Below are 19,261 nucleotides of genomic sequence, written 5' to 3'. Positions count from 1 at the left end.
GTTAACTTATTCAGCTCCCGATAATCAATACACATCCGAAGAGTTCCATCTTTCTTTTTCACAAAAAGCACAGGGGCTCCCCAAGGTGACACACTAGGCCGAGTGAACCCTAGATCCAACATCTCTTGGAGTTGTATCTTCAGTTCTTTTAATTCAGCAGGTGCCATTCGGTAGGGTGCCTTTGAAACAGGTTCTGCTCCAGGAATTAGATCAATAATAAAATCTATTTCCCGCTGAGGTGGTAATCCGGGCAATTCCTCTGGAAACACATCCAGGAATTCCTTAACCACTTTAACTTCTTCAGGTCCAAGTAACCCAGATTTACTGGAATCTACTACCACTGCCAGAAATCCAACACATCTGTCTCGTAATAAATCCCTAGCTTTCAACGCTGAGATTCTTGGGACACGAGAACCTTGGACCGAACCAACAAAAACAAAAGGTTCCTCATTTTCCGGTTCAAAAGTTACCATTTTCCGTTTACAATCAATACTAGCAGAGTATTTGGACAAAAAGTCCATACCAAGTATAATGTCAAATTCGGCCAATGGCAACTCCACGAGATCAGCATTCAATTCTCTATCTTCAATTCTAATTATTACTGACCTAATCCACTTTCTTGAAATAATTAATTCTCCATTAGGCAACAGGGTTCCAAACCCCGTCTCGAGAATATCACTAGGCCTATCAAACTGATCAAGAAGTCTTGATGACACATAAGACCGAGTAGCACCCGAATCAAATAAAACAGTATAAGCAAAACCATTGATTAGAAGCTGACCTGTAACTGCGAAGGATCGGCGCGGCATGCACGAGTTATAGCAAAGACACGAGCAGGTACAGGTACGGGTTTGACCTCGGGCTTCGGTTCCTCTTTCTTCAACTGAGGACAGTCTTTCCTGAGATGTCCCACTGAGCCACACTGAAAACAGGCTCTCCGGTTACAAACCCCGGGATGATGCTTCTTGCAACGCGGGCACTCAGGATAAGAATAAGTCTGACGTCCTCCTCTATTCTGGTTTCCTCGAAACCTTTTTCCTTGCCCTGAACTTCCCGAAGATGGAAAAGTTCTTTTCCTCTGTTCAAGGGTAGAACCCCCACTCTCTTTTTCAAGACCCGACATAGGGAGAGTAGTAATCCCACCAACACCAGAAGACTCTCGGGTTTCTTGTAAGAATTTAACTGCTCCTTCAGCTCGAAGAGCCTTATCAACCATTTCTGCATAGGTTGTGGTATCATTTGTTGTAATAACCAGGTCATGTCTGATTTTGGCATTCAGTCCAGCCAAATACTTTTCTTTCTTGCTGAAATCTGTTGGTACAATTCCGGAGGCCAACTTGGCCAAGCGATCAAACTTGGTGGTATATTCGGTCACTGACATACCCTCGCCTTGTACCAACTCAACAAATTCCTTCCGCTTTGCACTGCGGACCGCCTCGTTGTAATACTTGGCATTGAACAATTCCCGGAACTCTTCCCAGGTCATTCTGGTCACATCTCTGGTGAGGGATACCATTTCCCACCAAATCAGGACATCCTCCTGAAATTGGAACGTGGCACATGCCACCCTATCATTTCCAGCTACTCCCATAAAATTCAATATTTTCTCAATAACAGTCAACCACTGCTCCGCCTTTAAAACATCAGGGCCTCCCAGAAATACTGGAGGCGCTTGTTTTCTGAACCTCTCATATAAAGGCTCCATGCGGTTACCAGCAACATGTTGCTCAGCTGGCACTGCAGGGGCTGCAGGAACCGCAACAGGCGGTTGCAGGGGAGGCTCAACAGGGGCATCCCGTTGCCTGAGTCGTCGGATCTCTTCTTCTTGTTGCTCAATTCTAGTTTGCATCTCAGCAAACCTTTGTTCCCAATCAACAGGGGCCTGAGGTGGATTCTCCTGTCCACCTCTCGGGACTCGACCGCGGCCTCTACCGCGCCCACGGGGGTTTTGGGGATTTCTACCACCCCGACCACCTCCGGTCTCAACCAATTCACCCTGCCTTCTAACGTTTCGCTGGTCGTCCATTATTTAGGACTTAGCCTGCGAACCCACAAGGCACGTAGGTCAGACAGTGGTCAAAATACTTTCAAGATCGCAATTAAAATTTAAAACATCATATTTAATCATATATACAACACAACATATCTTAAAATAGTTTGCAAAAGAAATAAAGCTTACGGAACCGTGAGTTGAACTCGACACTGGCCTTGATTGTACATATCTTGACGATCTTCAGTGGACAACCCAGTGGCTCTGATACCAAACTGTAACGCCCGTATTTTATAATAGTAAAATCCGAAGTCTAATTTTTATAATTAATATATTAATAATTATATGGATCGGGATCCCGAGTATCAAAATACTTGTTAAAAGTGTTTTACTAATATATACATATACATATTTTTTTTTAAATTTAGCGGACAAGCATCCTCAAAATACAGACTCCAAAATACTAATAAACCGAAACCCTCCAGGTTGCACTGCCGCGATATGTACAATCATGCCGAGTTCCACCTCACTGTTCCTCCAGCTTTGCTTTTCCTTTACCTACACAAGGTAGCAAACTGATGAGTCAACAGACTCAGTAAGATATGCAAGAAATATATAAAAGTAGCACGCTGCCAGCTTTATGATCAAGCTGCCCTGAGCTTAACAACGAAGCTCACCAAATGATTAAGAACGTTCTTAAGGGTAGTACGACTACTATACCAAATGCACTAAAGTACCAACTCTGTACTTGTGTTGGTAGAGCCCTAACTGTACTCCCAGAAATTACTAAGTGTTGTACCACAAACACGACGTACCCTGGGTACTCGTGTTGGTAACACCGTAATCACATTAATATTCCAAAACAAGCATATACATTCATATATATATATATATATATATTCTTACGCTATCTTACCTCGTTCCTTGCTCAAGTGTCTTGGTCGGCTGAGTGGAAGTGCAGCTCGACGTTTTACAGGGCCCTAAACCATAATGTTTAAAATCCGATGAGAGACTCGCTAAAACACTTATCGGGGATTTAAAATAGAAACTAAACTTAACCCTATCGATAAAAAGGATGCCAACACTCTAATTTACTTAAAAACGGGAAAAACTAGGGCTCGGGAAAAAGCCCCAACCGGCAGGCCGGTTCCCAACCGGAAGTCCGGTTCCTGGGACCAACCGGTCGGACCGGTTGACGCGAGCTCCCAGAACCGAATTCCGTTCGAATCGGGAACCCAAAGTCCGACCCCCACAACTCAATTTAATCCCAAATTTTCTAAAAACTTCCAGAACACCTGAATGCATCATAATAAACCAAACCCAAGCAATAGAACTCAACAAATCAAACAAAACTTCAATTCACCATTAGAGCTCCAACTTGAGCTCACAAACTCAAATTCAAAACAACCATTAAAATACCTACTTAACTTAGCTTACAAAGATGAAAATAATCTCTATGCAACTCCAGAAACTAACTTACACAATTCTTAAAGCTAACAGCCAACAATTTCCCCAAATTCCTACTAAAACCTAACCTAACTACCAAAACTTCAAAAGAAAGAAGATATGAAGAATTACCTTAAACAAAGCTTTCAATCACAACCAATATCCTCTGATTCAATTACACAAATCAAATTCCCAGCTGCTGCCCAAGAGAATCGAAAGAGAGAGAGAGAGAGAGATTTTCTATCTTTCCTTCCTTTCTTCAAGCTTAAGCAAAGCTTTCTTTCTTTTCTTTTTTCTTATTTTAATTCCTTCACTAACCTATTCACAGCCAAATAATAACTAGAATAAGACAAAAGAAGTCTTGTAAAAGACCTTCTTGCCCCTCTCCAATAAAAGAAATAACTAAAACATCCCAAGGGTAAATTAGTCATTTTCCAAACCCCGAAAATTCCAACACCGCTAAAACTTAACAATGATATCCCGAAAAATATTCTAAACCATATAAAATGCTACTCTCTATAGGCCCAACGTCGCTTCCACAGCTTCCGAACACAATCACAGAAATTAAGAAATTACATAAATAACATAATAAATATATATGAACTCAAATAGATTCCCATAATCGTATTATTTATTAATAATAATATAATCTCATACATGAACCCTAATTATTTAATAATTTAAGGAATTAATCATATGCGGTCTTTACATGATGAATGTTGTTTAAGTTTTTCCTAGTTAATGAATAATTGCTATTCCTCCATCTTGATTGTGAACACTATTCATATTTGTGTTTAATTTCCATGTGCAAGATTGATCACCTTTTACATGTTTTATGATCTCAATTCGAAATCTGAAAAGTGAGAATTGAGAATGCTAAAATTGGATAGTCTAGGTTTTGATGTGAAACGAAAGTATTTACATAGCCTTTGTGACATTTAGATTATTGTTTAATGCTGATTTCATGTTAATTTAATTAAGAGATTAATTAGAGAGCATGAGATTTAGAACCTAGAAGATCTGAAAAGAGCTAGGTTAATTTATAATCTGTCATTCACTTCAAGAGAAGGATAGCAATTAGACATTAACATTGGTAACTTAACAACAGGATTCGTCTCCCTATTCTCTCATCTTGATTAATATTCACTTGTTTCTTTAAGTTTCTTGAATTTCTTTCTTCCTTTTTTTAATCATAAATACTTTTGATTTGCCAAATAGAATTATAAGTATAGTTTAGTAGTAATTAATCCAATTTCCTGTGGTTCGACCTCACTTGCGTGAGTATACTACTTGATTGCGTGCACTTGCGTAGTAATTAATAATTTTCGCAACAAGTTTTTGGCGCCGTTGCCGGGGAGTGATAGTTAATATTATTAAAAATTAAATTTTGTTCTAATTTGGTTTTTCTTTTTAGTTTTAGTATTAATTTTGTTGTTTCAAATTTTTATCTTTTTAGTACTAATTTAGTTTTTTTTTTTTTTTAATTTTACTAATGTTTTACTTATGAGTTTGACTTGCAAGACAAATCCAGATGCTATATCTTGAGGATTTTGCCCAACAACACAATGAACCATTCTATTCTGCTTGGAGGAGATTTAAAGAGTATGGAGAGAGATGTTATCCCACGTTCTCAAGTGGGTGTTTTACGTGGCTCTTTTATAATGGACTTAACGATGAAACAAGAAGCTGGGTTGATTATGGAGCAGAGGTCACTGGAGCACCTCTATTAATGAGAGGCTATGATGTAATAAATCTATTGAATAATATGGCAGATTTTGATTACGACTGGCATTGGGATCCATCACTTCAGGGTTGGAGTCACCAATACCCACCTTGTTGCCCAAATTCATCTCAACAATCTAAAAAAGAGGAGCAACTACTAGCACTTTTACAATCACTTCCAGGAGAGATTAATCGCTTAACAGACATGGTGAGGTCCTTGTGTGATAATTTAGTGGCTCATGATTCAGAATGTAATAACTCCAATACTGAAACTTATGAGAGTTATTGCTACAATGAAGAAGGGTCATTAGTTGAATACAAGGAAGATAATGAGCCTACAATTGAAAATCAAGATCCTTGTGAAGAGGAACTCATTGAATATGAAATCACAAGTGAGGGTATGAATAGCCACGTGGAGAGTGAGCAACAAGAAGAAGGGTTGTTAGATGAAAGTGTAGCTACTGTGACATTGGAGGATGAGGAAGCACATGACATCATTGATTCGACTTCATCAATGATATTGACTAATAAACCACCAATGAATCCATATACTTCATCAACACCATATTATATCCTCTACAAGCTACGAAAGGCTTCTCCCCAAGCACATCATCCAAAGTCTTATGTTGTTGGTGCTGACTTTGGTTCAAACTCATCGCTTGCCAAGCTTGAAGGCAAGTACAATAACAATTTTCAAGTTGTCTTGCATGACGCTTATTACGGGCGTCAACCTCTTATTGATGTGGCACTCAGGTAAGTTTCCTTTCCTTTTTCTTTAATGTCACATTGGGGACAATGTGTCACTTTAGTTTGGGGGGTGACTTAAATTTTTAATTTTAGTTTTTTTTGTTTTTAAGTTTTATTTCTTTTAATTTTTAATTTTTAGTTTTTATTATTGTGAGTCAATTTGATTAATGTGAGTCAATTTGAAAGTAGGTAGATAGCATGATTTGAAAAATTCATTTATTTTTTGAAAAATCCGTGTGCTTGGTGATATTACATTCTTGACTAATTTCAATTTTATACTTGAAAGAACATAAAATCATATTAAGTAATTTTCTAGTAATTGAATTGATTTATGTATGCTAATTTGATATGTGAAAAGTTGTTTGGAAAATTCTAGAACTTGCTTGCTTGCTATTTGAGGCGAAATAATAAATTATGCATGACTGAGAAAGTGATTTAGGCATATTTTTTTTTTTTGGATCGATTGTGCCTTTCAAGCCATCCTTGTAATTTTTATCCTAGTTACCCTTTTGAGCCTTAGCCTATTCTTTGTTTCTACACATATTGAGCCTAAAAAAAAAAGATAAACCCATGAATATCCACAATTTAACCCTAATTATACCATAAGTAGATCTATAGTTTGGGGGAATTCGGATGGGAAGTTTGTTGTATGTGTGTGAAAAAAAAGTGTGAAAATTGAGAGAATATGAAAAAAAAAATGATTGGCAACAACTTGAAAAAAGAAAAAAAGAGAAAAGAAAGAGAATCTGACGACCAATGTCAAATCTAGAAAAAAAAGATAAACATAAAGTTGTTGCAATCTTGTTGAAAAAATATCTCTCATGTAATTAGAAAAAGAGGTATTGGGATTGTGTGAAAAATATTTTGGGTGACATGATTGGGAAACCTTATGGTATAGGAAAGCCTAAATGACCATTTCAACTACCTTTACCTAAGTCTAACATTACAAGCCTAGAAAGACCTTCTGATTCTTAGCTGTGCATTAATCTATATTAGTGGAGAGTAGTAAGTATTGCAAGCATATGGAATTTTGGGTTAGTGGATTGATGATTGTAATTGGCATGCATAAAGTGGTTTAATTGTTAGTTAATTGCGTTCTATGGTTTTATGAGCTAAATGAAAATAAAATCTGTCAAGGGTGTAATTGAACTAAAATTCTGGATTATATGCATAAGTGAATTTTTTCATAATCATATTATTGAACCTACTTAAAAATTACTCGTGTTTTGGAGATTGACTTGTTTAATGTTTATTTAGTGTTTTACTCGAGGACGAGTAAAAGCTTAGTTTGGGGGAATTTGTTAGGTTATTTTTAGTATTAATTTTAGATTAAGTTTAGTATATTTTTAATTAAGTTTTAATCGTGTTTGGAGCATTTTTACGCTTGTTATCTTTTATTTTTACAGATTTAAAATAGAAGAAGATTAGAAAAATATCAGAGAAAAAGATGGGAAAAAGATAAAAAAAATATCATGATATTTAAAATAGAGAAAATTGTGGAAGCCGAAACTTCAAGCCTAAATTCGACGGTTTTCTGATTGGATTTTGGAAACAGTCAAAACATGAAAGTTCTAGATCTCTCTTTTATCTTTCCGGAACATCTTGAATCGTCCGATTCTGAGCAATATTGAGAGAGTTATGGCCAAAATACTATCAGTCAACGCAGCAGAAAAAAAATATCTCGTTTGAGGTTTCCCAAAAATTTAAATCCGAATGGGAATTTAAATATTGCGTTTTTTTTCCATATTTTTAGGCCTTCAATGCCTATATAAAGGGAAGAATGGAGTTGATTTCAGCAAGCAATCTCAGAGAGAAAAAAAAAGTGAGAGTTCAGATACAGAGTGGAGAGATCAACTGCAAAATTGGAGGCATACTTCTCAGGGTTTTCAGCATTCTTCTCTTCTTCTCTTCTCTATTTTCATCTTTTTTCTTAAAGTTAATATGTGTAATTGTGCTTCAATGAACATGAGTAACTAAACACTTTATTAGGGTTAGATGGATATTGTTTGACATTGTTTATAGTTTTAATATGAGTTATTTTCCCCCTAATTTCTATGTATTCTATTTTATTTGTGCTTAATTACTTTTAATTGCTTGATCACCAATTATCTGTCTATGATTTTGATGCGAGATCTGAGAAGTGAGTGTCAAATATGCTATAGTAAAATAGAACTGAATTTCGATATAGGACGAGAGTACCTATATGGTTTAGATAGCTTATAGGGTTTTTATGCTTAATGCCTGTTGCATGTTAAATTTATCACGAGAGTAGAAAGTTTACATGTAATTGAGGTTTATATATCTGAGAAGACTATAAATTACCTTAGTAAACCTGCTATTGCATAGGAATTAATATTAGGAAAATAATCATATTAGGCCATATTCAATAAAAACAATTGAAATCGACACCCTAGTTTATTAACTATCAATTTTCTCGAATCGTTGCTTCCAACTATTTTTCTTATACTTCATTGTTTTTTTTCCTATCTTTTATTTAATCAAATAGAAGTAAAAATTTAATTTTAACGTACTTAACTACACTCCCTGTGGGATCGACCTCACTCCTAGTGAGTCTACTACTTGAAACGATACGTACAGCAAGACGCTTTGCTGAAGTAATAAAAAAACTCCACGGTAAGGAACGAAGTACGTTTGAGAGCACACACAGAAAATAGACTCAAATTGTCTGAAAAATATAGGGAAGAAGTTGTAACAAGGAAACCCCAGCAAGAGAAAGGATGTTAACCAACAGAGGAAGGATAGGAAACCTTAAAAGTTCCATTTGTTTCCTACTGACCAGAGTTTTACCTTCAGCCACTACAAGTTCCTTAAAATTCTTATCCAACTCTTCTTTTGTTAACATACGAAAAGTAACCCCATCTGGAACAGGATATTTGGCGCGGATATCCTTAAAAATGGATTTGTGTTCAGTCATGAAATTTGGTTCCGCAATAGGAGACTTCTTTTTAGAAGTAGAATTGGTCCTGGCCTTGGAGGATCTGGAAGTCAGCGATGCAATGAAAATATTTCTAGTAACCAGTTCCATGGCATCAAAGCTCAAACTAAAATGTTAAGAGCTTTGATACCATAGAACCGAGGGGCAATTATAAGAGATAAAAATAATCTTAAGGGTAAATAAGTAATTTCAAAAAATAGAATAAGAGGGAAGATCTTATCCTATAATATTGCAGGTCTTAAAAAAAAGCATCGTTTCACTAAAAAAATAGAGTAGGAAACTCGAAGGCAGCAGAGCAGAGCTCTACATAAGAAGAAATGCAGAGCAGAGCTTAGAAAGGAGGAGAAGGTGCGATGAGCAGTAGATGAGAATTAGCACATGTGGGAAAATTAGAACAGGAAAGAAGAAGGAAGCAAGCATTCCTCCCCACCTATAAATAAAAGACCCAATCATTCAAAAGAGGGGACGACGAATTCTTGATCACACTAGAGTAGTTGAAATACTGTCAGAATACACCTTCAAATCCGTACTTGAATTCATTGAGCAGACAACTGAGTGAATTGAGAGGAAAATTGTGTAAACTGATTGAGTATGTAATTCGACTAGATCAAACCTAGTGTAAAGAATTCAAACTCTTAATTAGAATTTGTTGTTGAGCTAACTTTCAGCATCAATATGGCGTCGTCTGTAAGAACCTCTTGAACGAAAAGCTAAAGCTAAGGAGACGAAGTAAGATAGGATCAAAGAAGGTATCAGAGAAAGCAACAACTCTGAGTGAAGAAGATACATCGAATCCAATTACAGATCCAACTACTAGATTGGCATTAAAGATGAGAGAAGTGAATCAGAGAATGACTACAAGAGACAAACACAAGGAAGAGATGCAACGTCTTGCTGAAGAAAGATTTCAGTAGGAACAATGTGTTGTTGAAGAAAAACGTCAACATGATCAAGACAAAAATAGGCAGCATCAAGAGAATACTCATCGCACTATGTAAAAATTCATGGTTGATATGGTTGATATTCAAACTAAAATGAATAGAACTCAAATTCATTATGAGCCTAGGCAAACGAGTGGATCAGATCCTCAACAGGCAATTGATCGAATACAACCTGTAGCAGTATCACAGAACTTTGAAAAAGAAAATGAGAAATCAACCAGCGACAATATTCAAAAGAAAAGAAATTTTGGACAAAATAATGAGAACGAAAAAAGCAAATAAAAAATCATAACTTCATGTCAAAATCAACTAATGTTGCAACTGCAGAGCAAGTATTCTAGAAATTATTTAATCAGGAAGGTAGAATTAAGAAATAATTTGTCTAGTTTTGTTAATATAGACTCCATTAATAGTGTCTTAAATTTGTAATTGTGGAAGTGACTTTTCTCGTCCAGATCCAATAATTTAAAATTTAAGTCTTACATGTATCCTATTTAAGAAGTCTATCATGACGAAACTTGACAAAAATTACAATTTTACTAAAATTTGGTACTGATACCATGTGGTTACAAACTCAAAACTTTGAGTACTTATTTACTACAAATATTCTATTTTATATTTATTAAACTAAAAAAAAATATAAAACTAGAACTATATATTAATTTAGTTTTAAGTTGCCAGCTAAAATTTGAACATTCATTACTAAATTATTAAATTCTAATAATTATATTTATATGATTGTGTGTAGAGTATTGTGAAAAAATTAAATAAAATAATTGAAATTATAAAAAAAACATATATAGTTTAGTAATTGATTAATTAATTGTAAAAGAAAATATAGAAAAGTAGATTACGAATTCGAGCCTATAAGAAAATAGGCTCAGTTTAGCAAAATAGATTAGCCCAAATAAAGTTCGAGCATGACATGAAATTATTGAGTTGTACGTACATAAACTTTTGTAAATCGTTCAACCTGAACAACCTGCCTAAACTAAACCAAGGTAATCAGACAAAAAATATAAACTGAAAAATCTGACGAAAATATAACCCACCCAATCTTTATATTGGGCGGGTTAAAAATAAGAGGAATTACCCCATATACTGTTTTTTCTTAACTTTTTTATCAAATTTACGGTTTGAGTTTCTAAAGTGGTTGCAGCGCTAGTTGCAATAGGGGTTTCTATACGATTTTTTGTTGCAATTTAAGTTGCAGCGCTAGTTACAATAAGAATTTTTATGTAGAATTCCATAAAAATACAAAAAAAAAAAAATTATTTTGAAGTGTAAAAATAAAAAAGCCCCTAAAAATAATGCCAACCCGCCCAATCAATCTAAACTAACCCAACTAATCCGATTGAGAGGATATATATATATATATATTTTTATTATATATATCTATATATTATATAATTTATTTACATATTTATAAAAAGTTCAAACTATTATATTTTTTATGGGTTTATATATATTTGTTTATTTATCACAATTAACTAAAATATAACAATTGAATGTGAAAATTAAAAAAAAAAAAAACATTAGTGTTCGATTTGGGTAAGTTAACCCGACCAAATCGACAAATTCATTAGACAAGTTGAAAATTTTCTTTTCTTAATTAAGCAAGCTACACTTAAAATTTTATAAACCGGTCTTTATATTAAGTTAAATAAAATATAATGTAAACCGACCAAATTGACCCACATACATGCTAAACTATATTTTAAAAAACACACAGACTGGGTACAGTTCACATTTACATGATATGCAACCCAAAACCATGTGTGGTTGATAAGAGTTGACACATGAAGACACGAATCACTAAAACTGAACAAAATTATTTTAAATATTTTTGTGGGCCATATATACAATATCAATATATGTACGTAAGTAAGAAAATAATGAAAGCCACCATTTAAATTCATTCATATGAATATATGAATAAGATATGGAAACTCCTAGGTAGTTTCTTTGAAATTAATTAACCTATTTTTTTCCCAATTAATAATCAAATTAAAGTCTATTCATTGATTAGCCCACCTTAATTGAGGTTATGCTAAGCTGTTAAGTTGTGTGAGAAAAAAGAAAATCATGTTAAAAAAAGAGAAGCTACCAGCCAAATATTTGAGAATTGATTCGATAAAAAATCATGTTAGATATTATTGTTGAAAGCATATGTGAGGAAATATCGTAGGTAACTTCATGGTGACCACCAAGCCGAAAAAGAAATAAGAAAATATATGATTGATGTGATATAAGTGTGGGTGAAAATGTGTGCTTCTCCATTCTTAGGTAGAAATAGTGTTTTGGGTTTTTTGAGATGACACAAAATCGGTATGAGTCTGAGAGGGACGAGGATGACTTGGCATGAAAAAATATGAATTTGTATGACATGACACGGAAAATATGGGTTTAGATACGATATGATAAATTCGAACACACGGCACGCACGGATAGATTAGCTCGAATGAACGACACATTAATAATAATAACAATAATAAATATTTATTTATCAATTAAAAAGATAGTAATATTTAAATTCTAATAATTATAATTATTTTTTATATGATTGTGTATAATTATTTTGAAAAAAAATGTAACAATAATTGAAACAATAAAATACGCATATACGCATATGAAGCACGAATTTGAGCATGTATAAGAAAATAGATTGGTCTATTTAAGAAAAACAAGTCGCTCTGAATAAAGCATGACACGAACTATCGGGCTTGCGGGCTAGGGGTGTTCATCAAATCGCTCAAACTGCTCAAACGCTTGCACCGCAAAAAAAATATGGTTTGAAATTCTTTGCAGTGCGGTCGCGGTTTGAATTTTTCCTAAACTGGGCGGTACAATGCGGTTTGCAGTTTTGAATTGTTAATATGCGGTTCAAACTGCACTGCACAGCATATTATAAAAATATCAATGTTTATATTTATTTAGGTCCAATATGTGAAAGTCCAGCCTAAGCCCACTAATTATTGTATTGTTGAAACTTGAAACTTTTTTTTTCATATTTATTTTTAAGTTTTATGGTATTTTTGACAAGTGTTACTCAAACTTTATTGTATTTGTGATAGTTTAATTATTTAGTGATAGTTCAAACCGCAGAAATTGCATAAATCGCACAGCACCACACCATTTTTTGAAGTGCATTTCTATAGTTTTTTAGTTTCGCGGTGCCAGTGCGGTTTGAAAAATTGAAAAACCGGCATGTACGGGTTAGTTTGAAAAAATGGTCAAAAACCGCACTACTCGCACTGCAAACACTCCTATTGCAGGCTGTGTCGAGCCTACTCTATAAAATTGTTGCATGACACGACACGACCATAATTATTTTATGGCATGACATGACCCATATTTTTTATTTATAGTTTGACACGGCACGACTCGTATTTTTAAAATCCCAAAAAATATGTATTGGGTTAGCACAACAATCACCCGTTTACAACTTTGGATATAAAGTATGTGAGAGGGCTAAAGTGCAAAAAATATTATTTGAGACAGGATACTAAATAAATTTTTAATGAGGAAAAAAGAAATACAAAATTATAACTAAAAAAAAAAAAAAAAAAACTTTTACTCTCGAATTATAGTACTTGTAAACTTCTACCCCTTAGAATTGTAGACTTTTGTCACTTCTGCCCAAAAAACTAACGATTTGACAGTTAAAAATTTTATTTGAAGGTATTTTTATTGATTAATTGTTTTTTAAAAATAAGTAAAAATTATTTTTAAAATAAAAACGTAACTAAATAAATCATTTATATTATCGTACCTTTAAATTCTTGTCTCCACTCTCATTCTCACATATTTTCTTTCGGGTCAGGACGGGTTGGAGAATCTCTATTGGGGTAAATAATCTCCATAAGAATTTATCATTCATCGTTTGGTAATATTTTTTTAATCAGTTTTCTCATTTTTAATTAAAAAAGTAAAAATATTTTAAAAAATATGTTCTTTAATACTGTTTTTTACTTTTTAATTTTTTAATTGAGAATTAAAATTTTAAAAATTTCGAAAATAAAGAAAAGTCACTTTCAATAATCAATATTTTAGACTCCAATCAAACCTAGGCCCCGACTCGTACCTGGACCCGAGCCTGGACCTTGTCCCGAACTCGGACCCAAACCCGAACCTGACCCTCGACCTTAGACCGGGACTAGACCGAGACCCGAACCCGAATCCCAACCCCGAACTCAGACCCCAAACCCTCGAACCAAAATGGTCATCTTAGCCTCATCATCATCTCGACCTAAATAGGGCCTCACACTCTCATCACCTCAGCCCAAGATGAGCCTCAGCGTGCTTGTTATCTCAGCCCAAAATGAGGAGTATCTCGATTCTTCTTGCAACCTACTAACAACATGGCCTTAGCATGTGTTCCTCGTGATGGAAATATGTCAACACGTGAAGTTATAAGATATTTTAATCTTTTATTAATTTTTAGATATTTATTTTGAAATGTGATTTTTGTATTTTAAACCTAACCCAACCATAGTTACGGGAAGGTGCTCCTGTAGATAAAAAAATTTAAATCCTATATAAAAACTTATAAGGGGAGTGAAGTCACTTGTAGAGGGGACCCCAATTTTGATTCTCACAAAATCATTCTCTTGATCCCCCACTCTTTCATTTTCAAAACTCACTTGAAGATTGAATTCTTGAAGAACATAACTCTCGAAGACTCTCCTCAAGCATCAAGATCAATAACACTCCAAGTGAACTAGTCTATTACCACCGAAAGGGGGTAAACCACTATAAAATCCTCGTGTTCATCTTTGTCAAATTTTCTTTCACAAACCTGTTTGCTTTGATCAACTATTGCTTGTGTTCATCTAGCTCAATTACGATCTTCTTAGTTTCAGTGACAAAAAACCGCTTCAACATAATGATTTAAAAAATAAAAAATAATAATGTAAACCAATATTATACTCACAAATATCATCTATTTGCCAATTCAACATTTAAGTTAACGATGCAGACATTGACAAATGTACCAGAAATGTAACATTGGGTAATGAATCGATAAAAAACAAAACAAGTAGTATATAAATATATGAAACAAAGAAACATGAAGTATTTATGCCGCAAATACCTTTTAGCTAAATATGCATTAAAAAAAATCTTCCATCTAAATAAGTTTATCATTTAGTCAAAAGCATCCTAAATCCATGGCTAGCAAGGAAAGTGAAGCCCTACAAATTTTAGACAACAAAACATATGCTAAAAAAATCTTATTACATTTTAGAAAACAAAGAAAATGTCCATGACCAAACTAGAAAGCTATTTAACACATGCTCAAGCCACCACATGCTCAAGCAAAACCAAGCTATTTAATACATGCTCAAGGCACCACAGACAGTCATCATCTAAGACAATGTGCTTATGTTTCGACGCCATTGTTGAAGCCGAAACACTCAATTAACTCCTACGAACTTAAATCTATTGAACGTTAAAAGTAGTAATAATAAGGGTTCAGCTACTTTAATGGAAACAATAATAAACTATATAATCTTAAAACTTGTGCTATTAACAATGTGCTTATAAACAGAGTATCAATTTATTCGGGTTTACAACATCATCAAGATAAAGTTGAAAAAAATATACAAGTCGATATGAATGATATTTATATTCACGAGTCACTATTTGTGTGATTAACTTAAGTAATTGTCATACATAGAAATGAAATGAAGAAAAAATGGTAGTAAAAAAATTATACCAGACTCTGGTCAGGCAGGTATCAAACCCTCCGGAAGAGATTCTTTATCGGAGTTGGGAGAGAGAAATCTTCGGCAAGCGTAAAAAACAGCTGAATGGAAGTCGTTAGGGTTGTCTATGAACACAAAGTGCCCCGCCTGCAATTGAATTTACAAAATCATTCAATTCAACAACCGTAGGTTGCACACAATATTGCTAAAGGGGCACCAATAATGTCCAACATCACCTTACACGACCAACCGTCATTGGTATGTGGGGCCAATACCAAATTACACCGTACATAAGGTGGTGTTGGGCATGTCCTATAACAATAATATATACATATATATAGAAAGAATGAAAGAGGGAGAGAGGACCTGAGGAACCCTGATGATCTCACAGGGGACCTTCATATTCTTGCGAGCTTCTTGGGCTCCTTGATAGTTCATCCAGTCTTCATATCCGTATATGAATGTAGTTGGCACCTTCCACTCTGAGGCACTGTTTGTAGAGAAAGATTATCATTTTTAAAACTCTATTGCCCCACACAAGTTGTAGAATAGAAACACAGCATAAATTTATTTGATTCAACATTTGGTTGAATTATAAGCATTTCTGCAAGAAAAAAAACATTCTAGAGCCCAAAGGACATTTCAAACGACATAATTACAAGCACAAAAGGATACCAATTTTACTTCACTTATCTCTGTTATTACTTTCTCAGGTTGAAATTGACGAAAACAAGCAACAAAGAAATTTTTGAGAGAAACAGGATCATCAAACCTGTGAAGTAGGGGCATCCTTGCAAATGCTCCAAAAGAAAAAATATATTTCAAGCACAGCTCCCCACTAGCTTTGGCTGCTAAAGTATGGTATACATAATCTTCAATTGGAAAATAAATTGTTAGAGACAGTTAATTACATGATAAGTATTAAACCATAAAGTGAATATAATTTACCAGTTAGCAGTTTAGACTCCTCTTCAGTCAGCACATTCCCTGTAGAGTACGAACTGAATCTAGCAGTTGTGTATTTCTGCACAAGATTTGGACCCCACGGACCTAAGCCTCTACAAAATACCAACAACACAAGATTAACACGCTGGTACAATTCTATTCCCGCAGCACAGTCGCATTTGGTGTCACATCCATGTATGTACCGTCCAACAACAAAATAAAAGGAAGACATCAAAGATAGATTGAAATAATGGAAACATAGAGTTTATTCAATTTTAATTCCTGAAAATGCAAATAATGTATTCAAAACTGAAAATAAAACTATCCTCACACTGAACCCTACAATCTTTAGGAGGGAGGAAACTGTCCCATCAGAAATTGAAGACTTGATCAATTGACCTATCATTAGGTTCATGCAAATAATGCAGTTAAAACTACAAAGGAAAAGAAATAGACACCTGATAATCTTTTGAGGGGTAAAATTAGATTCCCACAAATGGTTTAAGAGAGCTCCTTTCCATGTTGCTCTGAAACGAGTAAGCCGCTCAGACATGCCATCTGCCTCAGAGGAAAAGCCAGCAGATCCTACCAAAATCAAGTGCTTAACGTGCTCTGGATGCTTTACGAAGATGAACAAGACATCAGTGATGTGATAAATGACATCAGCATACGCAGACTTCAAAGTTGATAGAAGAAAGAATTTACCTTGAGAGCATACTTAGCAGCAACATATCCTCCAAATGAATGTCCAAGTAAAATAAAGTTGCTAAGGTTCTTGGCTTTTCTCCATTCTTCAAGGGAATCAATGAACCATGCCTCGGTTTCTGACATTTAATTGCAAGTTTACAGCATGAATATAATATATTGTTTTCTGATTATGTTACAACATCTAGCATGCAGTATTAAAGCCTACATATATTGTAGATGAAACTACCTTCAGTACTTTTGCATGTAAAGTCAGGTCTGCTTGATCCACCCCAACTGCAAGACATCAAATCCAACAAAGAAAGACGCAAAAGCAGCATTAAATAAATATAAAAGAAAAACATTGAAATTACAAGGCATTTCGCAAAATCAATTCTACCAAATTGTTCTCAAGAACTTAAAAGGCAAAGCGTTAAGACAAGAAAATTTGAAATATGTTTTACAACTACAGTTTAGAGCTCGCCAAGAAGTACTTCGTACTACAATCATATTAGCTTTGTATTGGCTAAGTTTACAAATTGGAGATAAGCAGACTTGAACATATCACCAAATGCTTACATAGAAACTCAAATAGGAATCACACTTTCTAATAGTTCTAACTTCTAAATGCAAAGTTCATCCTAATATTAAAAAAAAAAAAAAAGCACCCAAACATGCTGAAAACCTCAAAAAAAGTTCATCCTAGGTTGCTAGATTATCCAAAAAAAAACAAGTTCTTATTTTGGACAAAGAAATATACTGCCAGCAAATTTAAGAATATATATTTTGGAGTAAGAACAACTGAAACAAATCAAATGAAATTCAAGCAGGTCAAAGTTCAGAACACCATCATTGTACATTGAACATTGATACATCCACATACACAAAAAAGAAAGAAAGAAAAACTTACCCAAGCTGATCAATAGCAATGACTTTGAAACGACTAGCAAGAGCATCAAAATTTCTGAAGAAAAAGCCTTGAGAAGCACCATATCCATGCACCATTACAAGAGTTGGAGAATCACTTTTACTATCAAACGAAACAGTGTTAATAAACCTTGGCTCATTGCTCGAAGAACGAAACCACCTAATTTTCGAACCCGGCGGACCTGAACCAATATTCACCTGTTCTTGAACATAAGGAGTCCTGCCAATTGAATCAATTCCGCCATATCCAAACAATTAGAAAGGCCCCATCGCAAGTAAACAGAGAGTTTAATGGAAAACCAGTCAATTCAATTAAAATTGTTAGGGTTTTGGGAAAGGAATTAAGGAAATTACTTGACTATAGAAAGAAGACGCTTTTCGGAAGCGATGATGTGATCGGTGGAGGTGGGAATCCATCGAAGTACAGAGGGCCAAAAGGATCTGGACTTTGACATAGACGGTGTAGAAGTAGTAGAGGCGGTGGCGGATTTAGTGATCTCGTCGGCCATTATTCTGGAGCAGCGAAGGCGAAGCGGGTTCATACGATGAATAACTTGATGACTACGAAAACTTAACTGAATTATCTAAGAAGGTCTTTAATGGCGGCAATGTCTCCATATTTATTTCTTTTCTTTTTCCAAACTAGTCTTCTTCTTCTTCTTCTTTTCTATTTTTTTTTAATGATTTATATAAAAAAAATTAAAAAAAAAAACTAATATTGGTTGAAAATATTTTAAAGTCAAAATACATATTTAGTCCAATGTTATATCACCCAATGAATAAGAATAAATTTAGTATTGTTTTTAACTAATTTATATGTGTGGTGTTTCACTCTCTAAAATCTCAACTAGTTTATTATTCTCTAGGGTGTTATTACTAATTTTATTTTAAATTTTTTAAATTACAAAAATAAATTTTGTAAATTTTATATTTATTTTTATTTGTTGATTTTATTTAAGTCGGGTCTAGAGCTCGAGACTCGAGGTTAAATCCAAGGCCTAAGGTTGAGTCTGGGGCCTAGGGTCGGGGTCGGGGCGAGTTTGCGTCCGCGTTCGAGGTTGGGCAAGTGTCCAGGTTGGGGTTTGGGGTCCAAGTCGAGAGTTCAGGTCGAGATTGGGTCTAGGTCAGGGTCTGGATTAAGGTCCGAGTCTACGTTCCAAGGTCTAGGTTGTGATCGAAGTCCAAAATATTGATAAAA

General features: G+C 34.5%; 1 protein-coding gene across 1 annotated transcript; it reads right to left on the bottom strand.

Moving 5' to 3' along the window:
- Positions 1-15,299: 15,299 nt before the first annotated feature.
- LOC115698116 (1-acylglycerol-3-phosphate O-acyltransferase) lies at positions 15,300-18,903 on the bottom strand. The gene is made up of 9 exons (XM_030625290.2): positions 18,418-18,903; positions 18,047-18,283; positions 17,387-17,433; positions 17,158-17,276; positions 16,911-17,071; positions 16,456-16,565; positions 16,280-16,379; positions 15,874-15,997; positions 15,300-15,654 (listed from the first exon to the last, which is right to left on the bottom strand). Exons 1-9 carry the CDS (start codon positions 18,603-18,605, stop codon positions 15,529-15,531), a joined length of 1,212 nt encoding a protein of 403 aa, XP_030481150.2. The 5' UTR covers positions 18,606-18,903; the 3' UTR covers positions 15,300-15,528.
- Positions 18,904-19,261: the final 358 nt, after the last annotated feature.

Source organism: Cannabis sativa, chromosome 7 (assembly GCF_029168945.1).
Source record: "Cannabis sativa cultivar Pink pepper isolate KNU-18-1 chromosome 7, ASM2916894v1, whole genome shotgun sequence".
In the NCBI taxonomy this organism is placed as follows: Eukaryota; Viridiplantae; Streptophyta; class Magnoliopsida; order Rosales; family Cannabaceae; genus Cannabis; species Cannabis sativa.
This window is presented reverse-complemented; position numbering and strand designations above follow the sequence as displayed.